We start from the raw sequence: 27,044 nt of genomic DNA on the forward strand, positions 1-27,044 counted from the left end.
ATGTTTGTTTACATCCTGAGCCCCAGATTCCTCGTCACGCCGCGTCGACGTCACCACTTCGGTCCGCCCACCAGAATCCGCGCGAAATACAGTCGACGAAGCACTCATGCCCGCTTCAGCTGCCATCGCTCTAACGTCCTCCCTCAAGCGGCCTCTGCGCTCCGACGCCCTGGCGATCTCCTCAGACAGAACCCCCGACGTCCATTCACACGCACCTCCTTGGCCATAATCATCCCCTACCTCCACCTTCACTTTCGGATTCCCTCGAAGCATTTTCAATCCCCGTTCTCACCTACGGTAGCTAGCCACATAAGTCAGCTAGCTAGCTGGCTAACTTGTATCAACGTTTTTACTTCTGACACCAATGTAATGACCTGACTAGATCATAAATGAACAATTGTCCAGACAGAGGCTTGAGTTTGCGAATTGACGGTTTATTAAACCAACTTTACACAGGCTACTGTTTGGGCCGTAGCACACGCCAAATAGATGACAGATAACCCACAAGCCAATCGTGACCTTCTCTTGTGAAGCCCAGACGTAAGAGAGAGAGAACAAAGGCTGAACCTGGTCTTAACTTCCAATGCTCCACCCCCCTGCCCAACCCCCCTCCACGCCACTCCGCCAACCACCAGGATGCCCGGCATCAGAACATTCCAGGCATTCCCGTGATTGGCAGATAGCAGGTTGATTGACATGTCGGACCCCGCGAACACCGGGTACTGGTCAGTACAACACAACCACCTCCTAGCCTAACACATAACACACAGCTGTCTGTGCGGGTCGCTACAAGCAGCTACACTAGACTCGACATATCAACGACCGACCTACATATCAACAACCCCCCTCTCAGTTTGGCATGGAGTATACAGAAGGACACCGAATTCACAACGAGCGAAATCTGTCTGCGTAATTAAAAAGTTGAGGAAACAAGGGCACAACAAAGCTGCCCACCAGTGAATGGATACTGTACATATGGTATGTAACTGTTAGCTAGCTAGCAAAATCATTCTAATGTACCCTGACAATATAACTGGAAGCTATGTAGGCCTAACTATTAGCTAACGTTATTTTGTCTTAAATGTTTTAGGTACATAAAAGAGACAATGGGAGTGAACACCCTTGCAACAATGCTGCCAATGATCTGCAAAATAGCTGGCCTGTCGCAGATTTACACAAACTACTGCCTCCGAACCACTATGATCCAGAAACGGTCGGATGCTTGACTAGTGGCACGATAAATATTGTCTGTCAGAGGACACAGATTGGAAACCTCCCTTCAAAGTTACTGGAGGCCAAATCTGGAAGTGACTAAGGTGGAGCACTAACGTAAACTCACCCCATTCCGTACAAATGTGCGCAACCGCAACATTCAAACAAGGCTACAAAGAAAACTAATGGGACTGTATTGACTTCAACATCGGGGGTGTGAACTAGGTTTCTATTCAAGCGTTGATCGGCATGGTAATGGCTCTATAGTATTGGAGTAAAGTTTAAAAAACGGACCCTCCGTTACATCTAGACGTGTCATGTCGTAAAGTACAGCACGCATAAAGCAACTATTTCTGTCTTACAATCTCTCTCCACCAGGTGTAGCACTTCTCTCATCCTTTAAAAACAAGAAATGGACAGTGACGGGGGTAAGGGGGACACCTAGTCATTTTTTGCGTCTTCATTGCATGCGATCATCATTCTCAAAGCTGCTGTTTACTTCTAAGATCACTTTAGCACAGCCCTAAAAACCCGATTCAAATTCGACACAAATGACACATTATGTAATATGTAATGACACATTATATAAACTCTTTATAGTGTTTTATTTACATTTTAGAGGCGATAAGGTTAGATAGATTGAGTGAAAAAAAAACTATTTTCCCACACAATATCTCTCCTTCTCACCATCACGCATTAGTTTCGCTTCCCCACCCGCCATTTTCATAAAGACCCGACGGGGCTCATTGCCTGCTTGAATTATGCAGAAACGGGCAGCGTTTAGGTCATGTAATTTATTCTGTTGGAAAGGGGAGAAATTGTGCTTTACAATGGTATTGACATTACAGTTGATCTGGAAGTATTACGCTTTGGGGCGCTAAAATAAGGGCAATTGTACGGACCAAGGCGATGTACAAGTTTATGTGAGTTTACGTTATTCTCTCTAACAACACAGCAGCAGCTCCCCCAGCAAAACAAAACATCATCCATTTCCAGCAGCGTATAGCCAATAAACGACCATGAGCAAACCAACAACAAATGATAACGTGGGACAATTTTAATAAATGGCAACATTCAGATAAACATTAATAAATAGTTGGCATGTGTTAGTCACTCTAGAAGTGGCGCTAATGCTCGGTTTTTGCATACATTTAATGTAAGCTTGCTAGCTAGCCTGTGGTTATGTTCCATAGCAACCAGTCAAGCAACAAGACTTTTGTCCGGACTATGTTTTCTGGTGGAATGTATTTATTATCAATGTATTTATTAAAGCTACATTTTCAATTTAGATGTGTAGTTCCTTGCCTTACTGTGTTGGCAACCGGTTTATAAAAGCAATACAGTGCCTTGCAAAAGTATTCATCCCCCTTGGCGTTTTTCCTATTTTGTTGCATTACAACCTGTAATTTAAATAGATTTTTATTTGGATTTCATGTAATGGACATACACAAAATAGGCCAAATTGGTGAAGTGAAAAAAATTACTTGTTTAAAAAAATACAATTAAAACAGAAAAGTGGTGCGTGCATATGTATTCACCCCCTTTGCTATGAAGCCCCTAAATAAGATCTGGTGCAAACAATTACCTTCAGAAGTCACATAATTACTTAAATAAAGTCCACCTGTGTGCAATCTAAGTGTCACATGATCTGTCACATGATCTCAGTATATATACACCTGTTCTGAAAGGCCCCAGAGTCTGCAACACCAGTAAGCAAGCGGCACCACTAAGCAAGCGGCACCATGAAGACCAAGAGGCTCTCCAAACAGGTCAGGGACAAAGTTGTGGAGAAGTACAGATCAGGGTTTGGTTATAAAAAAATATCAGAAAGTTTGAACATCCCACAGAGCACCATTAAATCCAATATTAAAAAATTGAAAGAATATGGCACCACAACAAACCTGCCAAGAGAGGGCCGCCCACCAAAACTCACAGACCAGGCAAGGAGGGCATTAATCAGAGAGTCAACAAAGAGACCAAAGATAACCGTGAAGGAGAGATTGGCCAGAAAAAAAGCCATTGCTTAAAGAAAAAAATAAGCAAACACGTTTGGTGTTTGCCAAAAGGCATGTGGGAGACTCCCCAAACATATGGAAGAAGGTGCTCTGGTCAGATGAGACAAAAATTTAGCGTTTTGGCCATCAAGGAAAACGCTATGTCTGGCGCAAACCCAACACCTCTCATCACCCTGAGAACACCATCCCCACAGTGAAGCATGGTGGTGGCAGCATCATGCTGTGGGGATGTTTTTCATCGGCAGGGACTGGGAAACTGGTCAGAATTGAAGGAATGATGGATGGCGCTAAATACAGGGAATTTCTTGAGGGAAACCTGTTTCAGCCTTCCAGAGATTTGAGACTGGGATGGAGGTTCACCTTCCAGCAGGACAATGACCCTAAGCATACTGCTAAAGCAACACTCGAGTGGTTTAAATGGAAACATTTAAATGTCTTGGAATGATCTAGCCAAAGCCCAGACCTCAATCCAATTGAGAATCTGTGGTATGACTTAAAGATTGCTGTACACCAGCAGTACCCATCCAACTTGAAGGAGCTGGAGCAGTTTTGCCTTGAAAAAAGGACAAACATCCCAGTGGCTAGATGTGCCAAGCTTGCAGCTGTAATTGCTGCAAAAGGTGGCTCTACAAAGTATTGACTTTGGGGGGGGTGAATAGTTATGCACGCTCAAGTTTTCCGTTTTTTTGTCTTATTTCTTGTTTGTTTCAAAAGAAAAAATATTTTACATCTTCAAAGTGGTAGGCATGTTGTGTAAATCAAATGATACAAACTCCCCAAAAATACATTTTAATTCCAGGTTGTAAGTCAACAAAATAGGAAAAATGTCAAAGGGGGTGAATACTTTCGCAAGCCACTGTAAGGTACCTCAGGTATTTTTTATTTATTTATTTTTTTAACCTTTATTTAACTAGCCAAGTCAGTTAAGAACAAATTCTTATTTACAATGACGGCCTACACTGGCCAAACCTACGGCCTACACCGGACAACGCTGGGCCAATTGTGCACCGCCCTATGGGACTCCCAATCTCGGCTGGTTGTGATACAGTCTAGTTAGTGGTATAAGGCCTATATACCACGGCTAAGGGCTGTATCCAGGCACTCCGCGTTGCGTCGTGCTTAACAACACTTAGCCAGTGGTTTTGGCCATATGCCACACCCCCTCGGGTCTTATTGCTTAAACATGATCAATACACCAGATACAGTGCATTCGGAAAGTATTCAGATCCCTTGACTTTTTCACATTTTGTTACATTACAGCCTTATTTTAAAATGGTTTTAAAAAATAATGATCCTCAGCAATCTTCACACGATACCCAATAAAGACAAAGCGAAAACAGGTTTTTGGACATTTTTCCACATTTATTAGAACCCGATGGTCACTCTGACAGAGCTCTAGAGTTCCTTTGTGGAGATGGGAGAACCTTCCAGAAAGACAACCATCTTTGCAGCACTCCACCAATCAGGCCTTTATGGTAGAGGGGCCAGACAGAAGTCACTCCTCAGTAAAAGGCACATGACAGCCCGCTTGGAGTTTGCCAAAAGGCACCTAAAGACTATCAGACCATGAGAAACAAGATTCTCTGGTCTGATGAAACCAAGATTGAACTCTTTGGCCTGAATGCCAAGCGTCAAATCTGGAAGAAACCTGACACCATCACTAAGGTGAAGCATGGTGTTACTAGCATCATGCAGTGGGGATGTTTTTCAGCAGACGGGACTGGAAGACTAGGCAGGATCGAGGGATAGATGAACGGAGCAAAGTACAGAGAGATCCTTGATGAAAACCTGCTCCAGAGCACTCAGGAACTCAGACTGTGGCAAAGGTTCACCTTCCAACAGGACAATGACCCTAGTTTACCAACATTTTGTCATTATGGAGTATTGTGTGTAGATTGATGTGAAAAACAACAACAATTTAATACATTTTAGAATAATGCTGTTACGTAACAAAATGTGGAAAAAGTGAAGGGGTCTCAATACTTTCCGAATGCACTGTATATAGTCATACTGAACTCCTCTGTATACAAAGTGGGGAACCATCAAAAAGTCGCACTTTAAGGGGAGTTCTAATCCATCCCTCATTCTGCAGTCCGCAGTTCTGGATTAAGTTAGCAGCAATTGTATCGTGTCAGTTAGCATTCAACTTGAAACAAACTTTGGTGGAATCGGTTGAACAACTTATGGAAAGAGTGAGGAAATGCTGGAAATATGTAGGAGGAGCTTGCCAAGCTGGCTTCAAATGAAAGCGGAATGTGCAATGAAACCCAGGGCGGTATTCTTTTTGTACGTTTACCTTAAGTCAACAGGAAGTTACTCACTTAGTCAAATTTCCTGAAAAGTTATTGCTCCTGTTTCTTCTGAACATGCTGTGATGTCAGTCCTATATTGCATCATATTGTCCTCCTAACATTACTTGAAAGCTGTCTTCATTGTTTTATGGATTTTAAACATTCAAATTGCATGTCAGGTCCTTCAATGAAAGCTCAACAGCTGGTGTTTCGCTGATATAAAAGTATTACATCAGATCACTTAAAATAATGAGATGAATATGTAATTATAGTAAAGTTATAATAAGCATTTTTGGGGGTTAAAGGAAACATTTGCACTCCTCTTGAACAGAATTTTGTACCAGAGTTTTAAACTAATTGAGGGGCACTTGTACATCAAGTTTAAGCATACGTTGCAGACAGTTCCATGCTTCTGGTGCACAATAGGAAAAGACAGTCTTGCCTAACTCAGTAGCGGACCTCAGGACTATAAGTAGTTAGCAACCTTCTAGTAAACTGCATCGAGTAAGTCAAATCAAATTGTATGAGTCGCTTACACATTTTGCAGATGTGCAAAAGTTGCCTAGGAGCTAAGAACAGGGCTACCATGTCTGTTGGCGCCATATTGTTAGTTGTGAAGGAGAGCAGGCTAAATAAGAATTTGTTCTTAACTGACTTGCCTAGTTAAATAAAGGTTAACTACAGAGATAGAGAGGGAGTTTACCCAGAAGGGCTTTGTTTATGAAAACATATACTATGTAGCTGTGCATGTAAAGCGAGGACCAGCCCATTAGTAACAAAGCGCAAGGATGCATGATAAACTGAATCCAGTCTGTAATTAATCACCATAATCCAACGGAAAGTAAGCCTTGTTACGAAAATAAAAACCCAATTTCACTATTGTTGCTTGTACTTGAGTTTTGAAAAAGATAGCATGAAAGGAACTTGCAGTTGATTTCCCATTTGGAGGAGAATCCATAGTTTGGGTAAGAGGAAAATGAAATGAGAGAGAAGTTTGAATGGAAGAGTTCCTAGAGCCTGTCCTATTTGGCTCAGAGAATATGTTCCATGTGTATCATGGACAAACCACACAGAGGTTAAAAAGGGCGGAACATAGCCAAAACTCCAAATTGCAACCACATGCTATTTAGACTCCATAAAGGGTCTAAAGAAAGGGTTGGATGTTGTTGCATGGTTATGATTCATTAGTGAAATAGCATTCTACCAAACAAAAAATGCGTACTTCCTCCTCATAACTGCATTTAGTAAAATAAACTCCCAACACAACTCTGCAAGCATCAGGTCAAATAGCTTTTAATTTCAGTTTCATCATCACATTTGTTGAATTAAATGACATGTCATAGCTTTGTGTACATAGATACACTACATGACCAAAAGTATGTGGACACCTGCTCGTTCGAACATCTCATTCCAAAATCATGGGCATTAATATGGAGTTGGTCCTCCCTTTGCTGCAATAACAGCCTCCAAACTTCTGGGAAGGCTTTCCACTAGATGTTGGAACATTTCTCTGGGGACTTTCTTCCATTCAGCCACAAGAGCATTAGTGAGGTCAGGCACTTATGTTGGGCGATTAGGCCTGGCTTGCAGTCGACGTTCCAATCCATCCCAAAGGTGTTCAATGGGGTTGAGGTCAGGGCTCTGTGCAGGCCAGTCAAGTTCTTCCACACCGACCTTGACAAACCATTGTATGGACCTGTATGGAACTCACTTTGTGCACGGAGGCATTGTCATGTTGAAACAGGAAAGGGCCTTCCCCTTCCTCTAAACAGAATCGTCTAGAATGTCATTGTATGCTGTGTGTTAAGATATCCCTTCACTGGGACTAAGGGACCTAGCCCGAACCATGAAAAACAGCCCCAGACCATCATTCCTCTTCCACAAAACTTTACAGTTGGAACTATGCATTTGGGCCGGTAGTGTTCTCTTGGCAACCCAGATTTGTCCGTTGGACTGCCAGATGGTGAAGCGTGATTCATCACTCCAGAGAATGTGTTTCCACTGCTCCAGAGTCGGAGAGCTTTACACCGCTTTACACCGCATTGCTTACGGTGATCTTAGGCTTGTGTGCAGATGCTCAGCCATGGAAATCCATTTCATGAAGCTCCCGACTAACAGTTAATGTGCTGACTTTGCTTCCAGACTGTTTGGAACTAGGAAGTGAGTGTTACAACCGAGGACAGAGGATTTTTACGCTCTACGTGCTTCAGCACTCATCAATCTCATTCTGTGAGCTTGTGTGGCCTACCACTTCGCGGACTGAGCTGTTGTTGCACCTAGACATTTTCAACTTTACAATAACATCACCCACAGTTGATAGGGGCAGCTCTAGCAGGGCAGAAATTTGATGAACTGACTTGTTGGAAAGGTGGCATCCTATGACGGTGCCATGTTGAAAGTCACTGAGCTCTTCAGTAAGGCCATTCTACTGCCAATGTTTGTGTATTGAGATTGCATGCCTGTGTGTTCAATTTATACACCTGTCAGAAACGTGTGTGCCTAAAATAGCCGAATACGCTAATTTGAAGGGGTGTCCACATACTTTTGTATATAGAGTGTAGGTCTGGGTTTTCCAGGAAGCCTCTCCTTTCTTTTTGTTGTCAGAAAGCGATTTGAATTTATGTTGATGACGCCTTGAGATCATAATCTTTCACATGCTAACACTTGAATTTAATTATGAGTAAGTGTATGCCCTTTTAGAGGCAACGTTTACTCTGCTCACCTCACGTAATAGTGATGACTGATTGGTTCACTTTATAAATCATCCAATTGATATGTATGGCATGAATCCACCAGAAGGGGTATATGACATCATAATGATGATGTGGAGTGATAATGAGTCATGGGACGTCAATGTGATGTGGCGGCTGAGCTAACAGGAGGACAAGGACAGGTGAAGCCTGACACACTGATGCTGATATCTCCTGTCACTCAAACCAGCCTCTGATGACACCATAGTGTTGTACTGCCTTGATTTCGACTTACTGTCAATCTTGCTTACATTACTCTGCTATCAAGAGCGTGAGTTACCACAAGAAAAATAAAATGTTATACTATATAGCTACTCTGGAAGTTGGGCACAATGCTTGATGTGAGCAGATCCAATACATCTGAGGTGATGTTGTGTTTCCATGAACCAGTGGCATGTGTGTTGCTCTGCTAAAAGAAGATATTGGAAATGCTTCATAATATATTGAAGTAGTAGACAGAAAACCAGTCTGTGTGGGATTCGTATCTTGTTGACATGGCATTAACCATGGATAATGGAGGCATTTCCTCTCTATTAAGTCAGAGGTCAGGGAATTGCTAATAAAAGAAAAGGAGTCCACAAAGTTCAATGTCTATTTCCTATTGAGTTTAGGACCATATCTCTCCATCTCCATAGTTTTGTGTTGCATGAGTCCAATTTAATAGTGTTCCTTCAGGCAAGACAGAGACCACTAACATACAATGTCTGGGAGACAGTAGGGAGATTAAAAAGTGTTCCATGTATATACAGTATGATGTTGTTTTAACAGCAGGGTTGAGAAGGACACAGCTCAGCGTAACACCAAACCCCATACAATGACAAACCAAGCCTTGACTTGCTGGGAATGTTGTAACCGTAGGCCCTAATTGTAGAGTGCTGACGTGGACAGCAGTTTTGTTATGAACCTCTCCCCTCTGCTCTGCTTTAGAGTGCTTTCCTGCTGCTTGAGGCCCTAGCAAAGATGACATTGTTCTTCAAAATTATCAGATGGCCATGGCCCGCCTTGCAAGGAAAAAACATCACCATATGCCTCTCAACAGGAGGGTGGTAAAACCAGAGTTGCCGTTTATATTACCAGTGAGGGCCGATCAGTGAAGTTATTGTCCTGGTTAAGAAGGTACTAACTCCAGTTTTCCATGAAATGTCTTATGCAAACAATCTGTGTCTGTATGTGTGTGTATTGTAGCATAGCTATATGGATTACAAATAACTGTTAGCGCAGTATAGTACTGGGCAAGACACAATTTGTGTCTCTCTACTCTTCACAAATTCTATGTTAAAAGTATAAAAATACACCACTACAACATTTCAGCTTGGCACCGACTTTCTATATCTGAAAAACCCTTGTCATATGACATCTAGCGGGCTTCACATGGATAATAAAACCTATTTTCTTCTCTATAGAAAGTGTTGCGTATAAATGATGCACATCCCAAAATACATCCCAATCCATGTGGCCAATTTGAGAAATATCATTCAATAAAACCCACCATGTGATGTGCATCTTCATTAAAGTAGAGATTGAAATAAATTACTTTCCTAGTGCTGTTTTTGCGAGGAAAGGGAGTGTTTTCCCATCCGAGTACCTCCACAAACTGAAAAACAATCAACCTACTTGAAACCCTCCCTCAAACAAAGTGAACCACTTTTGTGTCACCAGCCTAGTCTATTGACTAACTCTGTTGATAAATAGTGGCATTTTCAAACACAACAGTGAGGAATCCAGTATATCATTGCTTTTAGAGGCAGACTCTCACATCTTTAGTCTTTTTAATAATGTGTTCTCCTTCAGGTGCCCCTGGTGGAGCAGCACTACTTCACAGAGTTCTGGAAGTTCTGGAAGTTCCTGAAACACAAATACAATGTGGAGAGGGTCAGTGGGGACTCCCAGCTCAAAATCTCCTTCATAGAGATTGACCGGAAAAATTCTGTCATCATCTGTACGGCCCATATTCTGGAGAACTACTTGAAAAGGCCTCACAGTGGATATGACGACGCGATTCAACTTTCAGGTTTGACATTTCTTGATTACTACAATGTGAGTGATGATGGTTCACGTTCATGCAAATCTTTGACTGTGTGTTTTATCTCAGCCAATGCTTTGCCTTACCCCAAAGTCAGTTTGCTGCCCACAGCTGTGGAAGTTACCAGGGATTTGAATTGGAATCGAAAGTAAACAGGAGTGTGTTTCCTCTGAGAATTCATCTGACAGGTTTTTGTCAGTCAGTTGCTTCTGGCTCTCCTGCTTGCTCTTGCTGGCACTCGCCAGTCCAAGGTGGAATATCCCTCAGTGTAACATATGCTGTTTGTTGAAACGCCTGAGAGGGTTCAAGTTTTTTCTGCTGCTTTCCAGGCCACACGTCTGTTCAAGCCATCAGTGTGTGCCTTATCAAATTCACAAGAGAGCCTCTGTCACTGCATCAGACTGAATGTTCTACTCCAGACTCCTATGCCCCTCCGGGGAAGTGATTTGTAGCACTCCTGTTTAAAGTTGTATTTGTGAATGTTCATACCTCATCACACATCTCTCGTTGCTGTGAAATGCACACTTAAACCCCCTTCTGATAAATGGCCTCTAGCGCCACAGTAGTCATGCAGTGTGGTTGAAACTGCATCGTAGACTTCCTAGAAAAGTGGTGGTTAGTGTGGGAGTACCTCAGACACAGAGGCAGGGAGGAAGACTGAAATTTGTGGGTGTCAATAAGCCACTTGTATATTTACAGCACTAGCATTATGGGAGAAAAAACAAAGGAGAGGTTGAATACCGGTAGTAAAGCTAAAGCAAACTCTTGTTCCTAGGTAGCCTACAGCAATATAACCAGACCCACGGTACAATGTAATGGGAAAATCAGACTTTAGAGGAGACAAAGTGATCAGCAGACCAAGCTGGCCTCATTAGACGCTTTTCTACAATCTATGAGGGTCAGGCGGTTTTAGACTGTTGAATGAGTAAGAGCAGGGATGTTTATGATTTGAAATGTACACCAGCTGTGACCTGCAGTGTATCCATTATATGACACATGTTCTTATGTTAAACCAATACATTTCATTGTCTTTTTGTTGACTTGTGTTTTGCTCCGTATTTCTGTTGTGTAGATTTGTCACTGATTGCCATCACACACAAAAGGGATGAGTCTACCTCAGTAGAAAAAAAGGTTCCAAAAGGGTTCTTTGCAGAGGGATAGGGTTCTACCAAGAACTGTTTTGATCTGAAGAACCCCTTTTTGGAAGACAAAGGTTATTTGTAAGGCAAAGTGTTCTACTAGAACCTTTAACTTCATAAGAACTGTTGTTGGAAGAAAGGGTTCTTTCATGATTTTTTGGAAGGCAAGAGGGCTTCTTTAAAAGGCAAGAAGGATTCTATATATATATATATATTTCCCAGCATGCTCTATTGCAAGGTAATTTTCATAATTGTTTGTTTTAATATCTGTGTTTTTGAATTAATTTATTCATCTCATGCTACACAAAGATAAATAGCATAGATTTTCTAAACTAATCCACTCTGTTAGTAGTTGGACTTATTGCACCCGTTACTGAGATGGTTGTTCCAGTTTATATGATTGAGGTAGTCTCAGTATTCAATCTTCCCTACCCTGGCAGTCATTCTGAATGCAGGTTGTGGGTGATAAAATATTCCACTTGTTGGATATCCTAAACTCTTGCTTGATTCCTATATGAATTAAACATCACTTTGCAAGCCAACATAATGTGACTTTCAGGCCTGATGTGGCCTGTGAACCAGGAGTTTCCTAACACCACTGTGTTAGGGTAAAACTTGACCGTCAAAGAAAGGTCTTATGATATACTGTGCCTTCAGAAAGTATTCACAGTACTTTACTTTTATACCATTTTGTTGTGTTACAGGCTGAATTTAAAACAGATTACATTGAGAATGTTGGTCACTGGCCTACACACAATGCCCCATAATGGCAAAGTGGAATTAGGTTTATAGACATTTTTACAAATTAATTAAAAACAAAAAGCTGAAATGTCTTCAGTCAATACGTATTTGTTGTTATGGCAAGCCTAAATATATTCAATAGTAAAAATGTTCTGAACAAGTCACATAACATGTTGCAAGCACTCACTCCGTGTGCAATAATAGTGTTTAACATGATTTTTTTAATGAGTACTTCATCTCTGTACCCCATACATACAATTATCTGTAAGGTTTTCCAATGCCTTGCAAAGAAGGGCACCTATTGGTAGATGGGTAAAAATAATAAAAAGCAGACATTGAATATCTCTGAGCATGGTGAAGTTATTAATTAGTGTATCAATGGTGTATCAATACACCCAGTCACTACAGAGATACAGGTGTCCTTCCTAACTGTTGCCGGAGAGGAAGGAAACCTCTCAGGGATTTCATCATGACGCCAATGGTGACTTTAAAACAGTTATAGAGTTGAATGGTTGTGAAAAGGCTAAGGATGGATCAGCAAATTTAAAGTTACTCCACAATACTAACCTAAATGACAGAGTGAAAATAAAAAAGTCTGTACATAATCCTAAACATTCATCCTGTTTGCAATAAGGCACTAAAGTACAAAAATATGGCAAAGAAAATAACTTTATGTCCTGAATACAAAGCTTTATGTTTGGGACAAATCCAACACATCACTCTGTCACTCTGTATAATGATAGGAGACAGGCTCAGGAATACGTGATAGTTTTTTTCCCCAACAATTGTTTACAGACATATTATTTCACTTATAATTCACTGTGTCACAATTCCAGTGGGTCAGAAGTTTACATACACTAAGTTGACTGTGCCTGTAAAAGCTTGGAAAATTCCAGAAAATTATGTCATGGCTTTAGAAGCTTCTGATACGCTAATTGACATCATTTGAATCAATTGCAGGTGTACCTGTGGATGTGTTTCAAGGGCTACCTTGACTCAGTGCCTCTTTGCTTGACATCATGGGAAAATCAAAAGAAATCAGCCAAGACCCCAGAAAAAAAATTGTAGACCTCCACAAGTCTGGTTCATCCTTGGGAGCGATTTCCAAATGCCTGAAGGTACCACGTTCATCTGAACAAACAATAGTACGCAAATATAAACAGCATGGGACCACACAGCCGTCATACCGCTCAGGAAGGAGACGCGTTCTGTCTCCTAGAGATGAACGTACTTTGGTGCAAAAAGTGCAAATCAATCCCAGAACAGCAGCAAAGGACCTTGTGAAGATGCTGGAGGAAACAGGTACAAAAATATCTATATCCACAGTAAAACGAGTCCTATATCGACATAACCTGAAAGGCCGCTCAGCAAGGAAGAAGCCACTTCTCCAAAACCGGCATAAAAAAGCCAGACTACGGTTTGCAACTGCACATGGGGACAAAGATCGTACTTTTTGGAGAAATGTCCTCTGGTCTGAAGAAACAAAAATAGAACTGTTTGGTCATAATGACCATCGTTATGTTTGGAGGAAAAAGGGGGAGGCTTGCAAGCCGAAGAACACCATCCCAACCGTGAAGCACGGAGGTGGCAGCATCATGTTGTGGGGGTGCTATGCTGCAGGAGGGACTGGTGCACTTCACAAAAAAGATGGCATCATGAGGGAGGAAAATTGTGTGGATATATTGAAGCAACATCTCAAGACATCAGTCAGGAAGTTAAAGCTTGGTCGCAAATGGACAATGACCCCACGCATACTTCCAAAGTTGTGGCAAAATGGCATAAGGACAACAAAGTCAATAGAAAATGTGTGGGCAGAAGTGAAAAAGGTTGTGTGAGCAAGAAGGCCTACAAACAGGAGGAATGGGCCAAAATTCACCCAACTTATTGTGGGAAGCTTGTGGAAGGCTGCCCGAAACGTTTTACCCAAGTTAAATAATTTAAAGGCAATGCTATCAAATACTAATTGAGTGTATGTAAACTTCTGACCCACTGGGATGAAAGAAATAAAAGCTGAAATAAATCATTCTCTCTACTATTATTCTGACATTTCACATTCTTAAAATAAAGTGGTGATCCTAACTGAACTAAGACAGAGCATTTTTACTCAGATTAAATGTCAGGAATTGTTTAAAACTGAGTTTAAATGTACTTGGCTAAGGTGTATGTAAACTTCCGACTTCCAACCAAATGTATATATGTGTTTGTTTTGGGCTTTGTCCCCGTCGTTTTCATGATGTACTTTATTTTGTTTGGAGAAATAAAACTCCCTATTACATATTCCTGCGCCTGTCTCCTGTCATTATACAGTGTGACAGAATAATCGACCCATCTAAACGGAGACAGCGCAAAAGGCCGAGCTGGTGACCATCGTAGAGACAGTCCAGCATCACGAGGACTGTCTCTCCAGACCCGGCAGTGCCATGGAGAGCTTGCTGGCAACCATCCTGCGTTTGGAGGGGAATGTGCAGTCCCTCCGGTCTCCAGCACCGGTTCTGGCATCAGCCACCACACCACCAGTACCTGCCTCCGTCCCATCTGAGCCGGTCCGCGGAATATCCCTGTCCCTTCTGCAATGCGACTTGTACCTCGCTCGCTACTCCGAGGTTGTCTCCGGGAGAGACAGGGTTGCCACCATCATCTTGGCACTGACCAGACGGGCCCTGGACTGTCTGGGAAACGGGCGGATCCGAGGTCGAGTCGTACGAGCGCTTCACCTTCCTCTTCCGCTCGGTGTTTGATCATCCTGTGGAGGGACGAGAAGGGGGTGAGTGCCTACTCCAACTACGCCAGGGATCTAGGACCACCTATGGAGTTCCGAATCATCGCGGTCTCCACCAGATGGGACAAGTCGGCTCTGGTCATCATGTTCCCGCAACGAACTGCGGGAGGAGGTACAGATGAAGTTAGCCTGCCGGGATGACAACCTGTCACTCGACCAGCTCATCGGGATTGTGATCCGGTTGGACAACCTCCTGCGATTCCGACGAAGATCTATGCGGAATCCGGAGCCCATGGCTACACCTGCTCCGTGGCCAGAGCCGATGGAGGTGGGCTCTGCACGTTTTACTGAGGCAGAGCGTAGGAGAAGGAGGAATCTGGGCCTCTGCTCCTATTGTGGAGAAAGAAGTCATTTCTCCCCGACCTGCCCTCTATCTACTAATAGGCGAGGAGTAATGCCCTTTGGCCTGTCTAATGCTCCTTCAGTCTCACAGGCCTTTATTAACGAAGTGTTTTGGGACATGCTGGGACGGGGCATAGTGGTTTAAATAGACAAAATGTTGGTCTATTCTGCTGACCGCGACCAGCATGTCTCGTTAGTCAGGTCTGTGCTGGGAAGACTGTTTGAGCATGATCTATATGTTAAACAAGAGGAATGTTTGTTTTTCCAGCAGTCCGTGTCCTTTTTGGGCTACCTCATATCCACGGAGGGAGTGGAGATGGAGGAGCAACACGTAAGCACAGTCAGGTCATGGTCCATCCCCAACTCTGTGAAAGCAGTCCAGCGATTCCTGAGGTTTGCCTACTACTTCCAGAGGTTTATCCAGGGCTTCAGCATGGTGGTCGTGCCTCTTACCTCCCTCTTGAGAGGAGGTCCCCAGCGGCTTCCTTGGACGGCGGAGGCGGAGAGTGTGTTTGAGACACTGAAGGCACGCTTCACCACTGCTCCCTTGCTGGCATATCCCGACCCCTCACTCCCCTTCATCGTCGAGGTGGATGCCTCCAAAGTAGGAGTTGGGGCAGTGCTGTCCCAGCACACCGGAACTCCTCCAAAACTGCGGCCCTGCGTCTTCTACTCCAAGCAGCTGAGCCCCGCCTACAGGAACTACGACGTAGGGGACCGGGACCTCTTGGCGGTAAAGAAGGCTCTGAAGGCGTGGAGGCACTGGCTGGAGGGTTCCAAACACCCTTTCCTGGTGTGGACGGACCACCGCAACCTGGAGTACATCAGGGCAGCGAAGAGGCTAAACCCGAAACAGGCCAGGTGGGCTCTATTCTTGCCAGGTTCCAATTAATGCTTTCCTATAGGCCAGGTTCGAAGAACGTGAATGACGCAGAGGAGAGGCAGAGAGAGGAGACACCCATCATCCCTCCATCCCGTATCATTGTGCCATAGGTGTGGGACGTGGACGCTGACATACGGCAGGCCCTGCGTACGGAACCCGCACCTGCACAGTGCCCGGAGAACTGTGCCTACATCCCCACGGGTGTGCGGGACCGCCTCCTTACTTGGGCGCACACGGCGCCTGTGTCGGGTCATCCTGGGATAAGCCGTACCATCGCCTGCCTGACTGAGAAGTAATGGTGGCCCACCCTGGCTAGGTACTCCCGGGTTTATGTCTCTTCCTGTTCCATCTGTGCCCAGTCAAAGACACCCAGACACCTCCCTTATGGAAAGATCCTTCCCCTGCCGGTTCCAAAATGATCCTGGTCTCACCTCTCGGGGGACTTTGTCACTGACCTTCCCTCCTCCCATTGGAACACCACCATTCTCATCGTTGTGGACCGGTTTTCCAAAGCTTGTCGCCTCCTTCCTCTGCCTGGGCTCCCGTCAGCCATGCAAACTGTGGAGGCTCTTTTCACGCACGTCTTCCGGTACTATGGGATCCCGGAGGACATTGTGTCAGACCATGGCCCTCAGTTCACCTCACACGTATGGAAAGCGTTCATGGAACGCCTGGGGGTCACAGTCAGTCTCACCTCCAGGTACCGTCCTCAAGCTAATGGGCAGGTGGAGAGGCTCAATCAGAAAGTGGGCAGGTTCCTGAGGTGTTACTGTCAGGAACGGCCGGGGGAGTGGGCGGATTTTCTACCTGGGACAGAGTATGTGCAGAATTCCCTCCGCCACTCCTCCACTAATCTCACTCTTTTCCAGTGCGTGTTGGGGTATCAGCTGGCCCTAGTACCTTGGAATCCGAGCCAGACCGAGGCTCCTGCGGTGGACGAGTGGTTTTGGCGTGCTGATGAAAACCGGAACGCTGCGCACACTCGTCTCCAGTGGGCCGTGTGAAAGCACAAGGAACAGGCCGACTGCCACTGCAGTGAGGTGCCTGTTTTCCCTCCAGGCGACCGGGTCTGGCTCTCCACCCAGAACCTGCCCATCTGCCTTCACTGCCGGAAGCTGAGCTCGTGGTTTGTGGGATCGTTTAAAGTCCTGAGGAGGGTTAATGAGGTAACATACCGTTTGAAAATCCCTGCCGATTACCGCATTAACCCAACTTTTCATGTCTCTCCTCAGGCCAGTTGTGCCTGGTCGCCTCGCTGAGGCTGGAACCAGTGACGTCCTGCCTCCTCCTCTGGACATCAAGGGAGGTCCGGGGTACTCGGTCCTGGATTAGAGGCTTCGGGCAGAGCGTCTCAAGTACCTCATCAACTGGGAGGGGTATGGCCCAGAGGAGTGGTGCTGGGTCCCTGCGGTGGACATCCTGGACGCTTCTCTGACCAGGGATTTTCACCGTCAGCACCCTGACCGACCCGCACCGCGTCCCTGTGGTCGTCCCCGAGGCCGGTGTCGTCCCGCTGCTAGTGCAGCGCATCAGGGGTACTGTCACGGATCCCCCCGTACTGCTGCTCATTCCGTTCACCAGCTCCGGAGGTCTACGTCACCAGCCTTCAAGGCATCACTGAATTGGAATCATTACCACCAACCCCGGACGGTCTTGTCTCATTATGCACACCTGGTTCCCATTCCCCCTGATTAGTATGTGTATATACAGTGGGGCAAAAAAGTATTTAGTCAGCCACCAATTGTGCAAGTTCTCCCACTTAAAAAGATGAGAGAGGCCTGTAATTATCATCATAGGTACACTTCAACTATGCCAGACAAAATGAGAGAAAAAAATCCAGAAAATCACATTGTAGGATTTTTAATGAATTTATTTGCAAATTATGGTGGAAAATAAGTATTTGGTCACCTACAAACAAGCAAGATTTCTGGCTCTCACAGACCTGTAACTTCTTTATGAGGCTCCTCTGTCCTCCACTCGTTACCTGTATTAATGGCACCTGTTTGAACTTGTTATCAGTATAAAAGACACCTGTCCACAACCTCAAACAGTCACACTCCAAACTCCACTCTGGCCAAGACCAAAGAGCTGTCAAAGGACACCAGAAACAAAATTGTACACCTACACCAGGCTGGAAAGACTGAATCTGCAATAGGTAAGCAGCTTGGTTTGAAGAAATCAACTGTGGGAGCAATTATTAGGAAATGGAAGACATACAAGACCACTGATAATCTCCCTCGATCTGGGGCTCCACGCAAGATCTCACCCCGTGGGGTCAAAATGATCACAAGAACGGTGAGCAAAAATCCCAGAACCACACGGGGGGACCTAGTGAATGACCTGCAGAGAGCTGGGACCAAAGTAACAAAGCCTACCATCAGAACACACTACGCCGCCAGGGACTCAAATCCTGCAGTGCCAGACGTGTCCCCCTGCTTAAGCCAGTACATGTCCAGGCCCGTCTGAAGTTTGCTAGAGAGCATTTGGATGATCCAGAAGAAGATTGGGAGAATGTCATATGGTCAGATGAAACCAAAATATAACTTTTTGGTAAAAACTCAACTCGTCGTGTTTGGAGGACAAAGAATGCTGAGTTGCATCCAAAGAACACCATACCTACTGTGAAGCATGGGGGTGGAAACATCATGCTTTGGGGCTGTTTTTCTGCAAAGGGACCAGGACGACAGATCCGTGTAAATGAAAGAATGAATGGGGCCATGTATCGTGAGATTTTGAGTGAAAACCTCCTTCCATCAGCAAGGGCATTGAAGATGAAACGTGGCTGGGTCTTTCAGCATGACAATGATCCCAAACACACAGCTGTAATTGCTGCCAAAGGTAATTCTAACATGTATTGCCTCAGGGAGCTGAATACTTATGGAATCAAGATATATACTGAAAGTGTTTTATTTTTCGTAAATTATAACATTTGTAAAAAATAATATAAAAAATGTTTTCACTTTGACATTACAGAGTATTTCGTGTAGATCGTTGACAATTTTTTAAATAATAATAATTTAATCCATTTTAATCCCATCTTGTAACACAGCAAAATGTGGAATAAGTCAAGGGGTGTGAATACTTTCTGAAGGCAATGTATGTAATGTATTGTCATATATAATTAAATAGTGAAGGCTAATAAGGCTGGTGGAACCATTAGTAGAGGGTTCTAGGAAGAACCCTCCAAAAATAAAAGGGTTCTCGGAAGAACCCTTCATAGAGGGTTCTAGGAAAAACCTTAAAATTATAACGTTGTTATTGGTAGAACCCTTCATAGAGTGTTCTAGTTAGAACCATATACAGGGGTTTCTATGAATAACCCTACATGAAGGGTTCTAGGGAGAACCCTCTGCAAAGGGTTCTACCTAGCACCAAATAGGGTTCCCCAATGGGGACAAACCGAAGAACCCTATATGGTTCTACTTAGCACCTTTTTTTCTAAGAGTGTACAACCACAGTATGATCCGTTACCTGAAGCAGAAGCACAAAAAAGCCATATTAAGGAAAGAGCAGAAGGATACAGCGGCCCTCCCACAGACCATGGGCTTGGCCATCCCACCCGAAGTTGGTGGAGCCAATAAAATGGAGGAAGCCGAGGAGCACATTCTACAAGTAAATACCATGCACTAAGCACTAAGCTACATCTCTTTTTTTTCTCCCTCTTTCTCTCTCTCTAGACACACACCCTCATCATTCTCATTCTTGCCCTCCCTCTGTTCATTGAACAATTTCCTCCCTCCCAGTCAAGCACTTCCCCACCCTCCCTCAGTCCCTCCCTCATTCAGTTAGTACACTGCTCAGTGCAAACCCCTGCTCAGCCAAGCTGTTTCCAATGTTCCACATGGCCCCCGTACTCCAGGCAGCCATAAATCTTACCATGCCTCTCATACTTTCACCACACAGGAAAATGTTGGAAACAGCTTTTTATTTTAACTCTCTACAGGTCACACTGAACTGGTGATGTAAAAGTTGTTCTTGTTTTATTTTATCACTAATCTATATGATTGATTTAACGGAACACTACTTTGGAAGTATTGAATTGCTAATCTTTATTACAGAGTTAGATGCTTTTTGATATATGTGAAACCTTGTCATATTAGTTTGGATGTTTTTGCTCATTCATTCAACTCATGTTTCGTCTTTTGTAGATCTGTGCAAACGTGGACTCATATAAAATTGTGACGGTAAACCTTGGGGAAAACAACAACACTAAAACATTGCCACTGCTGAACAGAGAAAATAGGTACTCTTATTATTTCCAGTGGAGAGAGAGAATGAATTAAGAGATGCATATACTGAAATCCTACCTGCGACCTAGAGCAGTGGGTGGTCCGGAAATAACAAAATGATGAGATTACACATTTAATTTCATGTTCTACTGTACTACCGATAAGATTATTTTTCAACCATTTTTCATACCAAGTGTCATGACACCCTGTTATACCCCAAATGTACATTCCAAAGCAATTATCTGCTGTTTTCCTACAGCTGAAAAAGAGGAGAATCAGAAGGTGAAAGTTTGTGCTGAGCATCTACGGCAGTACAACTAGGCCCTGTACCTAAGCAAAACCATACGCATGTCTGATGCCTTCAGGTTCCTGGACAAATACTTTTACGAGGAGCTGAAGAAGAAAGTGACCCCTGAGGGCGAGGTGGCCATCATTAAGACCGACACAGAGAGATTCCGCTTCACACTTTTTAAGGGTAGCATACTGTATATCCAGTGTTTTTAGTCTGTAAAGTAGCCCTACATTGATGTCTGGGAGTTTAACTATTTTGCATGGCTTTCTTCCAAATATACTTTCTTGCAGATAGCAAAGAGAAACTGCAGGAATTGGCTAAGCTTCCCCAGTATGAATGTAATATCCTCTAAGTTGAGAACCCTGATCCTGCCAGAGTTTACATTTAGAGAGAAGGCGAGTGGGATCATGTTCACCAAGACCCATTGCAGTACCATTGCATTAGCTCAATTGGTTCAGGAGAACTCAAAGTTTGAGGAAGTCTGAGTAAAAGCTTGCCATGTGATTGGAGGAGGAGACCAGATTAAAGTGAAACCAATGACTGCTGTGAGTGCACTGTTTCCAATTTTATTCGGAGAGTATTCAGACCCCTTGACTTTTTCCATATTTTGTAATGTTACAGCCTTATTTTGAAATTGATTATATTGTTTCTTCCCCTCATCAATCTACACACAAAAACCCATAATGACAAAGCAAAAACGGAAATATCACATTTACATAAGTATTCAGACCCTTTACTTAGTACTTTGTTGATGCCCCTTTGGCAGCGATTACAGACTCGAGTCTTGGCACACCTATATATGGGGAGTTTCTCCCATTTTTCTCTGCAGATCCTCTCAAGCTCTGTCAGGTTGGATGGGAAGCGTCACTGCACAGTATTTTTTTTAAATATATATACACTTGCCAAAATGTACTGTTTTCGCTTTGTCATTATGGAGTATTGTGTGTAGATTGATGAGAAAATACAAATATATCATACATTTTAGAATGAGGCTGTAACGCAACAAAATGTGGAAAAAGTGAAGGTCTCTGAATACTTTCCAAATGCACTGTATTTTATTTTGCACACATTTGTGTTTATCAGGCAGAACAAAGGGAAGTTTTGGAACACGGAGGTCAACTTGCTGATGGCAACAACAGTAGCTGAAGACGGTCTGGACATAGCAGCATGTAACTTTTTGATACGATAGCTTGTGACCAATGAGATCACTATGATTCTGGTCAGTGATTTAAAAGGTTAACTGGCTTTGCCAAAAACATGTTATTATTAGTCAATATCCACGGTGTCATTATTAACTAAGAACTATGAACTAAGATTCTCTATTGTCCGCTAACTCTTTGGTATGCGCCACATGAGATAAATAAATAGTATAATGTATTAGCAGTATAATGGTGTATAATGTATAATGGTTAGCAGACAATGTATTCACGGTATAATGGTTAGTAGACATCCTCATACTGTTAGCATCACTTCAAGCTCCCGTTGCCATGGTTTAATGAGAGCATGTTTACTGTTTTTATGTCTTAGGCCCGAGGCAGAGGCGAGGACAGTAGTTACACTTTAGTGGCGGGGGAGGGTTCTGGGGTTGCTGAGCGAGAGTGTCAGTGAGTACCATGAGAAGATAATGAGCAAAGCCACCGATAAAGTCAAGAAATTAGATCAAGCGGAATATGATAAAAGGATATGCCTCCACTCTCAAATCGTAACTTCCAGCTTGATATTAAATGAATTGTTTTCCTGCAATTGAGCAAAATCCTTTTAAGATTTGATTGACTTCTCAAACCTAGTTGAGTCAACATCCGTAATGTAAAAAATGTATATACTAATTGTGTTTCAATTGTTTGTTGCTAGATTAAGGAATTCCACATTCAGGCGATCATGGATGAAAGAGTGCGAACAACCATGAAAAAGCGTAAAGGCATGAAATAGGAGACCCCGTCCAAAGTGAAGCTCAGCTGTGGAAGCTGCAATAAACCAGTCAACGTGAAACACCAATTTAAGTATGTTCTGCTGCAAACACTGTCCTCTTGTCAAAGTAACCCAACCTGTGCAAGATCGTAGCCTAATATATAGTACACAGTTGTTGGTAAATATTTTTTGTCATGCACGCATATGTTATAGCGTTAGAAAATTGAAAAATATACCCCAAAACCCAATATTTTTTATTTACAATGCATACCTCGATACAGAATCCAGACCCTCAACAAAAGATTAAGTTACTACTGAAACAATGTCTGAATGAAAAGTTCCCGGCGAAAGAGAAATCAAAGAGAAAGCACATCACTTACTGAGAGGCTAACGGACTACAAGACCGTTTCATAGCATGCATTCCCTGTCCTAATTCTGTAAAGAGAGAAAGATGTTGGTGTTGACCTATAATAGACAACATTTGACGTTAAAGTCTGAAAGACACTTGCTCATCTAGCAAATCAGGAGTATGTTTTGTTGCCTGAAGATTATGATCACTTGCCTGAAAATGTAAATGAACTTTTTACATGCAGGAAAGCCATACACTGACTGTAGAAAACATTACGAACACATTCCTAATATTAAGTTGCACACCCTTTTGCCCTCAGACAGCCTCAATTTGTCGGGGCATGGCCTCTACAAGGTGTCGAAACCGTTCCACAAGGATGCTGGACTATGTTGACTCCAATGCTTCCCACAGTTGTGTCAAGTTGGCTGGATGTCCTTTGGGTGGTGGACCATTCTTTATACACACAAGAAAAAGTTGAGTGTGAAAAAAATCCAGCAGCGTTGCAGTTCTAGACACACTCAAACCGCTGTGCCTGGCACCTACTACCATACCCCATTCAAAGGCACTTAAATACTTATTTAACCGGTCTCCTCCACTTCATCTACACTGATTGAAGTGGATTTAACAAGTGACATCAATAAGGGATCATAACTTTCACCTGTATTCACCTGGTCAGTCCATGTCATGGAAAGAGAAGGTGTTCCTAATGTTTTGTACTCTCAGTGTATATTTCCTGCAGAGATGGGGTTCAATAATGCTCTACCGTTGAATTGAGGTACTTCCTGGTGACGTGTGATGAGAAGAAGAAGAACATCAACAAGTGGAGTGAGCTGGGTATCCAGTTACCTGCCTCTGACGATGCTGAACATGCTCAATCTGTGGTCGAAGCTCAGAGGATGAAGAATCACTGTATAACATGGTAGCTACAAGAATTGTTGGCAAATAGTAAGGATCGAAATAAATGCGTGATGCTCCCTGTACCTTTGGTAGTTGGACTTAATAAATCAGCCTTATTTTCCCTGCAAATTGCACATGTTCAAACTGTGTGTGACTTTTATATTTTTTATTGCGAAGACCGTTAAATGCGCAATGATATTGGGGGTTACAGATGCCTTCTTCTTTCTTTTAACAAGTTGCCAATTGCAATGAAATTAATCATAGTCATTGTCAATAAATTGAATTATGCAATCAGTAAATGTTGAATCCATTGAATAATATGCTTGAATAAAAAAAGGGATCCTAGAGAAAAGATTCCATTACTTATAACTATGTGCCCTAGATATTTCCATGCTTACTCACTGACTTGGGGAAAAAATGGTTTAGCAGGAAGAGAGCTGAGAGAGGAAGATGACTAGTTGAATATGATGTGCAAACATTTCACAATTGTGCTTGATCTGTGCTCCTAGATGAGCTATTAATGTGTCAGACACTGCATTTGCTTCCGTCAGTAACAACATAATTACACAATTATTGTCACATACCCTGGATAGGTGCAGTCAAATGTATTGTTTTACAGGGTCAACCATAGTAGTAAGTCACTCATGGAGCAAATTAGGCTTAAGTGCCTTGCTCAAGGGCACATTAACAGACTTTTCACCTTGTCAGGTCGGGCTATTCGAACCAGTGACCTTTCGGTTACTGGCCGAACTCTCTAACCGGAATGGATCAAACTAAAGATGATAATGAACTTCTTCACACTTCCTCTCCTTTGGGATCCTCTGGTGTTTCCCTGGTCCCTGTGGTACTTCCTCACTACAGTGCACCTGTTGGCACACATGCTCACGTTAGATCTGACATACAGAAAACAGGTGGTGTTTTTTGGTGATTTTCCTCTGCTGCTGGAAAATAGATTAATAAGTACACATCGCATTAAGATTGATGGTAAATTCACTTATCCCTTTGTCAATGTCACAGGTATGTGTTACCCTGGTTACTGTGATTTGATAGTTCAGGGAGTAATAAAAAAAAATGATATGAGGGCTTGCCTTATAAATTGCATGCTTATGACTTTGCCCCTTGGTTATTGTTTTGTTGAATGTTTATCCTGAATGCATAGCTTTCTGTATATTTCCAAAACACAAATTCCTGCCATGTGTAAAGTGTATGAGGAGACAATAAACTGGGGCAGAATCTGCTTTGATGTGTGTTTGCTTTCAATTATTTCTGCATGGTGTGTAAACGATGTACAAATATTTGGACTTTACAGATATACAAATTACTGGTTATTTATCCACAAAATACATAGAAATCCACAGATTGCAAATGTATTCTATATAATTGCAAAGCTTAACAAAGTTCACTGATAATAACTGGACGATTTATGATATGCGCTGAATGGAAAAGTCACTTCCTAAATCTTCACAAATTCGGCGCCATCGGAAAGTTATGTGGGCTGCTGACTTCGAGGAGGCATCCCTGTGACTAGTAAGAATTTCCAACTCTTCCTTACGGATGCACTCTGGAGTACAAGGGACGCTATATTCAACTCGGACGGAGTAACATTGTTTATTTTCTGCTGCTTATGTTACAGTTTAATCAAGAATCTATATATTTTTTCTGCGCTATGTTAATTGTTTGACATCCAGAGAGAGTGCGAAGAAGTCGGCTGTCACTCCACGTCAGCGAACCGGATTCCTCAGGTTGAGAGCTGCATGTCCACTCCCGGGTGAATGCCGATACATCATCGGTGCTACTATGGTCAGTGAAACGAATGCATTAGAAATACATACAATTGCGAAGTTAACTGTGTTTCTTTAAATGACAAGTCTTATTAATATGTAATCATATTAATAAGAAAATATGAAAACCGAAAAGATATAGATAGAATGCCAGTGAGTTCTCCTCCAAGACTATAATAGACTACTTTATAATTCACAAAGAACTTTTTGCAACATTTTGTCACCCTCGTCCCTCACCTTTAACAGGGCTGCGGCAAGGTGCTTTGGGCGGTTGTGGGGGCGGCTGTCGTCATCACTTTAATAACTGTCCCCATGGCAATATATCTGAATAGTAAGTTGCTTTATTTTATCATAAAAGTATGATTTCAACATTTAATGCAATGAGATATGGTTTCCATTCACTCTGTAAACAATTTTCACACTATGGTGTCCACTGAGTTGACAGTGACTTATGATGATCGTTTGCTGACGAAGCGTTGTACAACTTCACCAAGTTTCATTAAGTCAGTCATCATAAATAACCAACAATACTCAGATTGTTGTGTTATTGTTTCACTGAAACTTCCAATGTGAGCATTAATTTGTCTGTTCTAGAATTATTTACGTTTCTTGAATCATTAAATCCAAAGATGAGATAGGATGGGGGGTTATTGAACCACAAACGCGAACATTTACAATTCAAGTAGGCCTACTATACAATATAGTGATAACCATGTGGCGCCACCAAGTGATTGCTATTGCCTTTTTGGATGTACAGTTGAAGTCGGAAGTTTACATACACCAGCAGCTCTGTCAGGAGGAATGGGCTAAAATTCACCCAACTTATTGTGGGAAGCTTGTGGAAGGCTACCCGAAATGTTTGACCCAAGTTAAACAATTTAAAGGCAATGCTACCAAATACTAATTGAGTGTATGTAAACTTCTGACACACTGGGAATGTGATGAAAGAAATAAAAGCTGAAATAAATCATTCTCTCTACTATTATTCTGACATGTCACATTCTTAAAATAAAGTGGTGATCCTAACTGACCTAAAACAGGGAATCTTTACTAGGATTAAACGTCAGGAATTGTTTCAAACTGAGTTTAATTGTATTTGGCTAAGGTGTATGTAAACTTCCGACTTCAACTGTAGTAGTGTACAATTTCCAAGGATTTGTTGAAGATATCCACTTTTGTGGAAAGTATTAGCATATTGTTTGATTATCAACAAAGCAATATTTGCAGTTGTTGATTCAAGTAAAATGCATCTGTCACTAATTCAAGTACATTTTCATGTTTCAGGAGAGGACGGAGGCTCCAAGAGGCCTTTTACCCTGGCAGATTATTTCAATGACACAATTAGGTATAAAATATATAATTTGCGGTGGATATCAGGTATTGCATTGTTTTCTTTATTCAATTGCTTCTAAA

General features: G+C 42.7%; 1 protein-coding gene and 1 pseudogene across 2 annotated transcripts in view; both read left to right on the forward strand.

The window, feature by feature from the left end:
* On the forward strand, positions 1 to 25,622 carry LOC139547123 (interferon-induced helicase C domain-containing protein 1-like; annotated as a pseudogene).
* Positions 25,304 to 27,044, forward strand: part of fap (fibroblast activation protein, alpha) — a 10,718-nt gene continuing 8,977 nt past the window's right edge. Inside the window, exons 1-4 of one of the 2 annotated variants that reach the window (XM_071355837.1) lie at positions 25,304 to 25,377; positions 25,539 to 25,650; positions 25,878 to 25,962; positions 26,916 to 27,008. In XM_071355837.1, the coding sequence (XP_071211938.1) occupies positions 25,648 to 25,650; positions 25,878 to 25,962; positions 26,916 to 27,008 (181 nt within the window). In that variant the 5' untranslated portion in view covers positions 25,304 to 25,377; positions 25,539 to 25,647. Of the gene's footprint in view, positions 25,651 to 25,877; positions 25,963 to 26,915; positions 27,009 to 27,044 lie in introns of both variants that reach the window. The other variant, XM_071355838.1, reaches the window with a different exon arrangement.

The sequence above is a fragment of the Salvelinus alpinus genome, chromosome 20 (assembly GCF_045679555.1).
Source record: "Salvelinus alpinus chromosome 20, SLU_Salpinus.1, whole genome shotgun sequence".
NCBI lineage: Eukaryota > Metazoa > Chordata > Actinopteri > Salmoniformes > Salmonidae > Salvelinus > Salvelinus alpinus.